General features: G+C 35.2%; 1 protein-coding gene across 1 annotated transcript; it reads right to left on the bottom strand.

The window, feature by feature from the left end:
• Positions 1-7,384: 7,384 nt before the first annotated feature.
• On the bottom strand, positions 7,385-10,228 carry LOC145119483 (GRAS family transcription factor). Its single transcript, XM_079055147.1, has one exon. It carries the CDS (start codon positions 9,489-9,491, stop codon positions 7,632-7,634), a length of 1,860 nt encoding a protein of 619 aa, XP_078911273.1. The 5' UTR covers positions 9,492-10,228; the 3' UTR covers positions 7,385-7,631.
• Between the last annotated feature and the right edge of the window lie 452 nt (positions 10,229-10,680).

The raw sequence follows: 10,680 nt of genomic DNA, 5'->3' as shown, positions 1-10,680 counted from the left end.
ACTATGATTGTAAACAATTTGTGAAATTGGTTGGTTTTGAAAAGTTTAAATTTATCATGATTTTATGGATGTTACACGGTTGGCAAGTGTGCATCCATTATCACAAGCTAAACGATGCCACTTGCAAAGACCATTTCCCTTTACCCTTTTATTGATCAAATGCTCGGAAGATTATCCGGTCACCTTTATTACTTCTTTCTAGATGGTTTTTGAGGATATTTTTAGATCCCTATTGATCCTTAAGACCAAGAAAAGACCACGTTCACTTGCCTAAGTGGGACTTTTGCTTATCGACGGATGTCATTCGTGTTATGCAACACACCGACCACATTCCAAAGATGCATGATGGCTATTTTCCACGATATGGTTGAAAAGTTCATGGAAGTTTTCATGGACGATTTTTCTGTTTACGGGTCTTCTTTTGATGATTGCTTGTCCAACCTCGACTTGATGCTTGCTAGATGTGAAAAGACCAACTTGGTTTTAAATTGGGAGAAGTGTCATTTCATGGTCAAATAAGGGATTGTCTTGGGACATAAAGTTTCCAAATTAGGGATAGAGGTGGATCGTGTAAAGGTTGACACTATAGCTAAATTGCCACTTCCAACAAACGTGAAAGGGGTAAGAAGTTTTCTAGGCCATGCGGGATTTTACCGCCGGTTTATAAAAGATTTTTCAAAAATTACTAGGCCATTAACTCAACTTATTTTAAAAGATGCCACATTTGACTTCTCAAACGAATGTCTTGAAGCCTTTCAATTATTAGAAGAGAAATTAACCAATACCTCAATCATGATTGCCCTAAATTGGAACCTCCCATTTGAGCTCATGTGGATGCTAGTGATTTTGCGGTAGGAGCGGTCCTTAGACAAAGGGTTGATAAGCATTTTCAACCTATATATTATGCAATCAAAACACTAAACCCGGCCCAAGAAAATTATACTATCACTGAAAAAGAACTTATGGTCGTTGTTTACGCTCTTGACAAATTCCGCCCTTATTTGGTATTGTCCAAAACTATTGTCTTTATTGATCATTCTGCTCTTAAGTATCTAGTTGCTAAGCAGGATGCTAAGCCAAGATTGATCTGATGGGTACTACTCTTGGAAGAATTTGACATCAAGATCAGGGACAAAAAGGGTATGGAAAATGTGGCGGCCGATCACCTCTCGAGATTGGAAAATCCGGAAATGGAAAAACTGGAAAAACACAAAATTGGAGACGATTTTCCCGAAGAATATCTAATGGTGATCGCAGGGGAGGAGCCATTGTATGCTGATATAGCCAACTATTTGGCTGGTGATTATCTTCCAAAAGGATTGACTCATCAACAAAAGAAGAAATTATTTTCCGAAGTCAAATACTACTTTTGGGATGAACCATATCTCTTTAGAAGTTGCGCATATGGTATGATAAGAAGATGCATATTCGGGAAAGAAAGTTTGGAAATTTTGAAGCATTGTCATAATGGACCCACCGGAGGACATCACAGAGCACATTACACGACAAAGAAAGTATTTGATTTAGGATTCTATTGGCCTACAATTTTCAAGGATGCCACCAAATTTGTTAATGAATGTGACTCGTGCCAACGATCGAGCAACATTTCTTCCCGAAGCGAGATACCCCAAAATAGCATCCAAGTTTGTGAAGTATTTGACATTGGGGGTATCGATTTTATGGGACCATTTCCGGCTTCTCGAGGGAATAAATACATCTTAGTGGCGGTTGATTATTTCTCAAAATGGGCGGAAGCACAAGCCTTACCATAAAACGATGGCCGTGTGGTAGTAAAATTCTTAAAAAGATTGTTTTCTCGTTTTGGTGTACCAAGGGCACTAATAAGTGATCGGGGAACTCACTTTGCAAATGAACAACTTGCCAAAGTGTTACAACAATGTGGTGTACACCATAAATTTGCAACACCCTACCATCCGTAAACAAGTGGGCTAACCGAAGTCACAAATCGGGCATAGAAAAGGATTCTTGAACGCTCGGTCGGAAGCAACAAGAAGGAGTGGTCGGAAAAAATAGATGATGTGTTGTGGGCATTTCGAACCGCCTTTAAAACACCTATTGGTACTACACCTTATAGGTTAGTCTTTGGTAAGAATTGTAATTTGTCGGTTGAAATTGAACACAAGGCGTATTGGGCTTTGAAGACTTGCAATTTTGAGTTGACCGAATTAAGAACAAATCGTCTAATGCAAATGAATGCAATAGGGGAGTTAAGAAATGAAGCTTATGCAAGCTCATTGATCTACAAACACAAAACAAAGAAATGGCATGATGCTAGGTTGAGAGGACGTAAGGATTTCCAAGAAGGGAAAAAGGTCCTCATTTTCAATTCAAGAATGAAGCTTTTTCCCGGGAAATTACAGACACGATGGAATGGTCCATTTATTGTGAAGCAAGTATTTCCACATGGAACTATAGAGTTAATCTCAAAATAAGGCACTACTTTCAAAGTTAATGGACATCGGGTAAAACATTATGAAGAGGGGATGCCAAATGAGGAAAAAGAAGGAGAAATCGTGAAATTGGCGGTGGCTGCCACAACGTAGAGCGGGAAGGAGTCCGACTCATGACTCCCTAAAAAGAAGCGTTTGCAGGAGGCAACATGTGATTTAGAGTTTGCGTTTTTCTTTCCTTTTCTTTTATTTGCTTATTTTGTTTTGTATTGTTGATTTTTCACTCTTCTAATTTTTTTTTTCTGGATCTGGCTTTTAGGACAAACATGGAATAAGTGTGGGGTGATGTTTAATGGGATTTTTTTTTTCCAAAAATAAGTTATTTTATTTACCACGACGTGGTGATAGTCATCACGATGTGACGATTTCACAGTTAACATACGAATATTTTTCACTAATGGACCACGACGTGGTGACTTTTTAAACGCATTTATTCTTTAGGGTTTTTAACCTAAAAAGATTACTTTCTCTTTTTACTTTCATTCCACTCATGCCGTATTTGCTGCCTCACGAGTTCCTACTTCATTCTTCTTCCGATTTCAAGTTTTTCAAAGGCAAAAGGTATGAGTTCTACATGTTTTTAGCTCCTAATAATCGCATATCATTGCATCTATGGCACAAATTCGCTGTTGTGAACTATTATTTGGGGTATTTGGTAACTTAGGGTTCCGAATTTGATTCGATTTGGAGTTGTTTTTGCTATGAATTTTACTCTAAAACATGTATTTAGCAAACCCCTGAACTTGATTTGATTTGAAATAGATTTGAGTTGAAATAGATATATGTTATCACATAAAAATAAAAATTTAAATCACTAAATTAGGATAGGGACATGTATTTTTGGATAATAGTTCACCTTAACTAGTTGCAAGACTTTTACTCCAATTCCCAAGTCGTCTCGATTCATAAATGTCACATGTAGATAAGTATTCATTGAGTAATTAAAAACTAGTTACACTCTACCCACTCTAGTTAATGTTCTTAATATTTAACATCATATTTTAATCATTACATAACTTTCCTATGATCATAGGAAGACATGTGAAGAAACTAGACTTGATTTGGACCTTGCATGCAAAAGTTACACAAGATACATGAAATCTTTCCAGATTGATACTTGATCGAGTGAATTTACTCTTGAAATTTTACTCGGAATAATGGAGCTATACAGAAAATTTCGAGGTTTTCGCAATATTAAGCCACCAATTCAAGCCAAACCAATCCTAACCTCTTCCAATGTACTCCTAATGACCGTATATCACTTGCATGGGTTCCATAGGATAATCAATCCTCACCTCTTCCAATATACTCCTAATCATCATTAATGCAATGATTTGCTATCCTAAATTGAACTAACCAATGGAACCATGATTGAGGGTCCGTTTGAGGCCGTAGATTATCCATGATTCTTGCCTAGGATTCACCATCTCGTGGTCTTCTATTCTTCTAGCTTATTTGTCTCTGCATTGGGTCACCATTCACCAACCTTGAAAGCATTAACTGTTTACAACTCTTTATTATAGAATATAGATCCATATCTCCATTATCTTTTATAAAATTGAAAGGACTTTGCTTTGAAATTCTGTCGCTACAGTGTGAATCTAAATTTTACACATATATTGAATAAATTATCCTGAATTGATCGAGGTAAACGCAATACCAACCAAATCAACGCCAACTGTAGGCGGATTGATGAAAGATGCAATTCAAACATGCTCGTTGAATCCCCAGCAAAGAAGATAACGACTATATGGGACCAACTCACCTAATTATTTGATTCCAAGTACGTCGCAAATTTGTGCTTATTAAAAAATAGTTATTTGTTAAAATAACTAAATGTATGAAAACCATATCTTTTTTAGAAAGCTTTATTAAACAAGGTTAGTAATACTTTAATAATTACTAGGTTTAACTATAATTTAACATCAGTATAACTTTACTTTCAGAGTTGCACCACTTTAACTTTCATCTAAAAAATATGTACATCCATCAAACACTTGTCAATGTTCCTATTAAATAAAGCAGTTACTATTTTAAATCTATGTACACGTCATTATTTTTGTAGGAAATAAAATAGATATGTATATGCATTAATGAATATCATGGATTGTACTATACTATTCATCTTTACAAAATGATACCAAGTGTAGGTTTAGAAGTGCAGGTCTTTCAAACACAAAAGAAATAGGAGCAGAGAAGAAAGATACGAAACAGAGAAAAACAAAGAAACAATGGATAGTTGTTTGATGCCAAAGACTTCTCTTATTTAATCAAAAACAAGTTGTGAATACGCCTTAAGATAAAAACGCAAAACGCAGGGAGCATTTTATACTAAAACATAATAAATTTGACTCTAACACAAAAACTAAAAGAAAAACAATTAAAATAAAAAACTTCCCAAAATGCCCCTGCACTTATAAATCGGATTAACCCAACAATTTATATGATGTGTGTTTTTAGTTTCTAAGATCAGTAGTTTATAGAATAACATTCTTTTGGTGTGTATGTAGGTTGTCATCATAGATTTTACATGAGCTGTAATTTTTTTTAAAAAAATTATAATTTATGAAGTGGTAAACTGACCGATGAATATGTATTTTTCATGTCATTTTATGTTAGATTTTAGGGTTCTATCTCGGTCTTGCAAACCGAATACAATTATGCATACAATTCCGATCTTAACAAAAGACTGATTAGTGATTATGACTATTTGATTATTGGGCCAAATCTTATCCTAATGGGCCCATTCAAGTCATAAAAAGTTCAAATAAAAAAACAAAAGACATACACGACTCTAAAACCCATCTTTTGATGATTACAAGCTTTAATTATCATTTACCTTCCTCAAAAAAATCTAAGAAAACAAAAGCAAAGTGTACTAGTCAGATTTTGGTTTTTATCGACTTTGTGTTTCGTCACAATTTTGATGTAAGTTGAACGTACTTTTTAATTGTCAATCGAATCGAATATTAGTTTATGTATATGTATATTATATAAATATATATAGCTTTGATGGTTTTTGACCCCAAAACTAAATTAAAACCTACTCCTTCTTTTGTTGATGAGATATATCTCTTAATCTCTACATACATTATTTATTTGATCGACAAAGCTTCATTTAGACTTGAAATCATATATTTTATGAGTTAGTTACTGAATTTTAAATCAATAACCAGCCAAATAGCATCCATATGTTAGATCCCAAGCTCATTGATGACAATTCCAGGTATCATCAACACTTGACTTATCCGATTAACTAATTGATTGTTTTAGTGGCTCTGGAAGTCTAGTAACATGAACACTTCATTTTCAAAGACATAGTTAAATTATGGGGTTAACTATCACTTACTTCTCCAGTTATCTTATTTATGATTAGCTTTGTTTGAGTGATTCAACTTTGATATGAGCTCCATATGTGTTTAATATTAGTGTGCATGATCCTTGTAGTATAAGAGAGTATTCGACTACAGTTCGAGCAATCGAGCTCTATCTTTAGAGGAGTACTCATAAATTAGTGGACCTAGAATCTAGATAGTGAATCCTACTAGGCATGATGTAAATTATGGGGTGGAGATAGCCTCATGTTGAGCCGTTGAGGTGAACCAATATATCTCGTGGTCCTTTTTTCAATATTTATTCCCTTGTATCTTTATATTTGTTTGTTAAAATATTTATGTGGTTGAACATTAATCTTTTAACTTAATTTCATTTCTGAAAATAAACGATATGATTATAACTGAAAGTGGATTAAGTATTTGTGCACCTCTACCTCTTTCCAAGCCCTTTCCCATTCATTCAGGATGGAATGGTCTAGCCCTCCACTGATATTTACACATACTTAATCGGGATAAAATGACTTAATTAGTTTAATATATTAAGACACTTTGTTGCATTCATTCTAAAAACAATGTTATGTGTATTTGTATCTCATCGTTGTTAAATTCTCGATCTTGATCTTATGATTTTAAAATCCTATAAGTGACAAACAATCCTGATCACACTACGATCACGATATCACATTATATAACCGGTTCTCAAAAATTTGTTTATTTAACTTGAAATCGAGCATTGCAAATTGCAAGAAGTCTTGTTGAGCATCGTCATTTTATCAATTTTATCTCAAATTAAGGAGTACATACTCATAATAATCTATTTGTGATCCCATGTCTTTAGTTGTACATTATCAAATTGTTCTTTTTTTTTTCTAGTTAATATGATTTCTTCTTAATTTTTACGGTTTGTACTTTTGTAGCAACACAAATTATACTTCATGCTTAAAAGTTATAGTTGATTCCACTATCATTGTTTTAATCAAAATCAATTGATAATGTATATCTTGCGAGCAAATTCTAATAATAGTTAATTTTTATAAGATCTTTGGATTCTGATCCGATCTTATGATCACGACCATGTAAACGTAAAACGACCTTGACTAAGATCCCAATCTTGACAACCTTGTTATAACATCATACATATTCAAACATTTAAATGTTTTATCTCTAAAAAAAACTTTAAAAAAACAAACAAACAAACAAAGTGTTTCTCTTATATGAATAAAGAGAAATTAAATATCCTCAAATAATTTTTTTTTACCATTCTTTTATATATCAAAAGATGACATGTCTCATATTTAATTTTTTTTAATAATGTTTTAATCCACTTGTCATCGGTAGGAGGATAAATAGGAAAAAATTGTAGAATGATATTTAATTTCTCGTAAATCAATTATTTGATATTTGTGATAGGTTTTATATAATGTTAGGATAAACCATAACTCGTGTCACTTATTTGATTATTTAGATAGATAACTATTTGCTTTCACATTATACAGACCTCCCTTCATAAATTTCACAAAAACTCCAATATAAAACTATAATGAAAGAGGAAATATTGGATAAATAAATCACGTTAAATAAATAAATCACTTTGAATAATAATCAATAAATAAGAAAATAAAATGACTCCAAGAACTACAATTGAATGGCAATCATCTACCCTCAAATGTCTATATAAAAAAATTGACTCTTTCTTTAAACAAATATGAAATTTCTATCTGCAACAAATGAATGAAAGAATGATCTAAATGACATTTTTACCCCCTACAAAGAATTGTTAACTTTATACCCAACAATCTGACCTCCTAACTGTTCTTCTTCAACATCACGCTGCTGCTTGCTGATACGCCGACGAACTTCCGGCGACATCCGATGGGACCCACGCCGACACGGTGTAAAGAGGCTGATCAGACCAGCTCAGAGTAACACCGGCGGCGGCACCGCCATCAGACACCCGCCTCTGCTGCTGCTTCTCCACTTTGAAGGAATTCGGACCAAATGGATGATCATACATTTTCAGTATCATTTGGCTCTGTAGAAACTCCCTCTCGCTGATCTCCACGCTTCTGAATCCGCCGAGCTCCGCCATCGACCGCCACCACTGATCAAACCCAACGTGCCTCTCGAATCTCTCAAGCCCTTCGCACGCGATTATGTTTCTGATTTCACGTCCGAAGGATTCTTCGATTTTGATCCGAGAGTGACTTTGTAATGGAAACACAGAATCGATACAGTCAAAGATAGCAGAATAATACTTCAATGAATTCGATACTCTCTTTTCCAAAACAGCGTCGTTATGCTCGGATTCTTGCTCCGCCATCACCACAACGCTAGGGTTTGTGCTTCGAATTAGCCGGAAAAAGTCTCTAAGAGCGCCGCCGGTGGCGTCGTACAGCATTTTGTGAAGCTGTAAGACGCAATTTACTGCTACAGTTTCGCCTTCTTTAACATGAAGCATCCACAGTCTCACATCTTCTAATCTATCAACAACCGGATGGAATTCAAATTCTAGGTTTAAGGCCTCGGCGAATCCGGAAAGCCGAGCTCCCGTCTCGATGAGATCCTGTTTAGATTCTCCGACGCCGGTGATTCTGACGTGGCTCGGAGGGTTGTTCATGGAAGCTAAACTCTGAAAAAAGCTCGGCCATTGAAGACCTTGCTTTACGTCAAAATCTATAACATGAACTTTATCTTTCCCTTGAAACGATCTTAGCAGAATCTCGTTTGACGTGAAATGGATGAATTTAGGAATTGGGGTTGCTTGATTCAAGAGACGTAAAGCTGTTCCATTCTCTTCTTCGACCTGATTAATCTCTCTAGGAATAGAAATCTGGAAAATATTCGGCCAAATTCTCGAAACCCTTAAAGCTAAAGCTTCTGTGTAATAAGCAGCAAGTCTGGAGATTGAAGAATCGCCTCTCGGAGACGCTAATTCGCCTAATTTTGAAATGAAATGGTTAATTGTAGCTATGTTCTTAACGCCGATTGCTTCCAAACAAGCTAAAAGCAAACTTATAAGCTCAAATCCAACTTCTTCATCATGGTTCGTGTTCCCAATCGCTAATAAATCCAAACTTTGATTAGGGTTTGGTGCACCTACGCCGTTCGTACCTCCTACATCCAAACTCCGATGACTTTCCGGCGAACTACTCCTCGATCCCGACCCCGATGACGTTTCATTCACAACCCTCTGTCTATGGCTTCCTGACGAAACTCCCCTTTCACCAAAATCCGCTAATTCATTCACAAAACTCCATGGACTGGTTCTTAACTGAGGCGAAAACGGAAGTGAAGTTGCAGAAGGATCAAGAACGAACCCCTGTTTGCTAAACCAAAAATTATCTTCATTTTCACCGAATTCTTCGACTTTACTGCAACCCCTTTTCCTCTTAGCTCGAAAAGATTCATCTTGTTCATCTTCGTAAAGTCTTTTTAACCCTTTGTTTCTGTTATCCCAGATATCGTTCTTTTTTTCTACCACAGTGTGCTTAAGTGAACAGTTGGTTGTTCTTGCTTCTATTGTGTTGTTGTTGTTGTCGAGTGATATAGGGCCCACAGGTCTAATAACTGGCTGCGATCTTGTTGATTCTTTACGAGGGAAGTTAGTATTGCATGGCAAATCCAATCTTTGTGTGCTCATTGAAGGGAAGTTACTAAATGTAGAAGAAGAACACCCAGCCAACATTCTTTAAAACCTTCCAAAGTTCTTCACTTTCGCTCTCGTGTATATAAATATAAATATATAGATATGTATAAATCAAATTCAGTCAAATTATAAATGTTTGTGAAAAGAAATCAAGAAAATGAGAGAGTGTGTGTAGTTAAAAGAAACAAAAAAAAGGGTTTTAAAAAATGGAATCCAATGAATTGAATAAAAACGTATGAATGTATGTGCAATAAAGAATAAGAATGTGAAATGTGTATGAGCAATTGAAAAGAATCAAAGAATTTGATGTAAGAAAATTTAAAAAGTTTACCTCAAAATGATCATCGGATTCCGAAAAACACACACTCTGGGGAGATGATGATGGATGAAGAAATCTTTACCATGAATGTAATTCAACCGCCGCCATAACTTGTTCAAACCCAAAACTCAAGAAAGATCCAGATTTTGAACAACACATTCCAGCCATTGACAGTTTGAAGAACTCCATAGTGATCTTTATCAAAAACCCAGATTTTTTTAAACAAATTTAAACCCTAATGAAAAAGAATTGAATCATTCCTAACGATTTCAAAGACCCTAATGTAAAAATAAGAAGTTTATGAATCTTTATAAAAACCCCATCATTTGAATCGTGAAAAAAATCAAGATTTGTAGATTAAAAGACGAAAAGATTGTGTTTTTTTCTCTCCTCTCCTCTCCTCTCTCACTCACTCTCTCTCAACTACGCAACAGTAACACTACCCAAAAAAATCATGCACACATATAAGATTTTTCTTATATAAATCAGAAAACCAGGGTGTTGTTTTTCCTTTGTTTTTGGCAGAGGGATGCGGTGGTTTTGGACCCTAGGATGGAGATCCGACGGTGGAGAATAGTGGTGAGGGTGAATATGACCGTTGTGGTGGGGTTAATATGACCGTTGAGGGAAGAAGGTGGTGTACGGAAGTGACGTGGTGGGGGTGTGTTTCGAGGATTTTCTTTTGATGAAATGCACGTAAGGGCGTCACGTGGTTGCCTCCTGATATCCGTTTGAATTGACCGTTGGATAAAAGGAACAATGATATCGTATCTAATATTCTTAACATATTCATCGCTTAAGAACCATAATTATATGTTATTAAGATTGATTATGTATGTTATTAAGATTGATTATGATCTATAATTTTGTTTTACTTTGGGGTGTAAATATTTGGAGTTTAGTCAAATA

Source organism: Lactuca virosa, chromosome 6 (assembly GCF_052849685.1).
Source record: "Lactuca virosa cultivar CGN04683 chromosome 6, Lactuca_virosa_CGN04683_v6, whole genome shotgun sequence".
In the NCBI taxonomy this organism is placed as follows: Eukaryota; Viridiplantae; Streptophyta; class Magnoliopsida; order Asterales; family Asteraceae; genus Lactuca; species Lactuca virosa.
Note: the sequence above shows the minus strand (reverse complement) of the source record. Positions and strands in the feature narration are given on the sequence as shown.

Bases quoted from the DNA above. Each gene is read 5' to 3' on its own strand.
- LOC145119483 (XM_079055147.1), bottom strand. From the start codon at position 9,491: ATGTTGGCTGGGTGTTCTTCTTCTACATTTAGTAACTTCCCTTCAATG.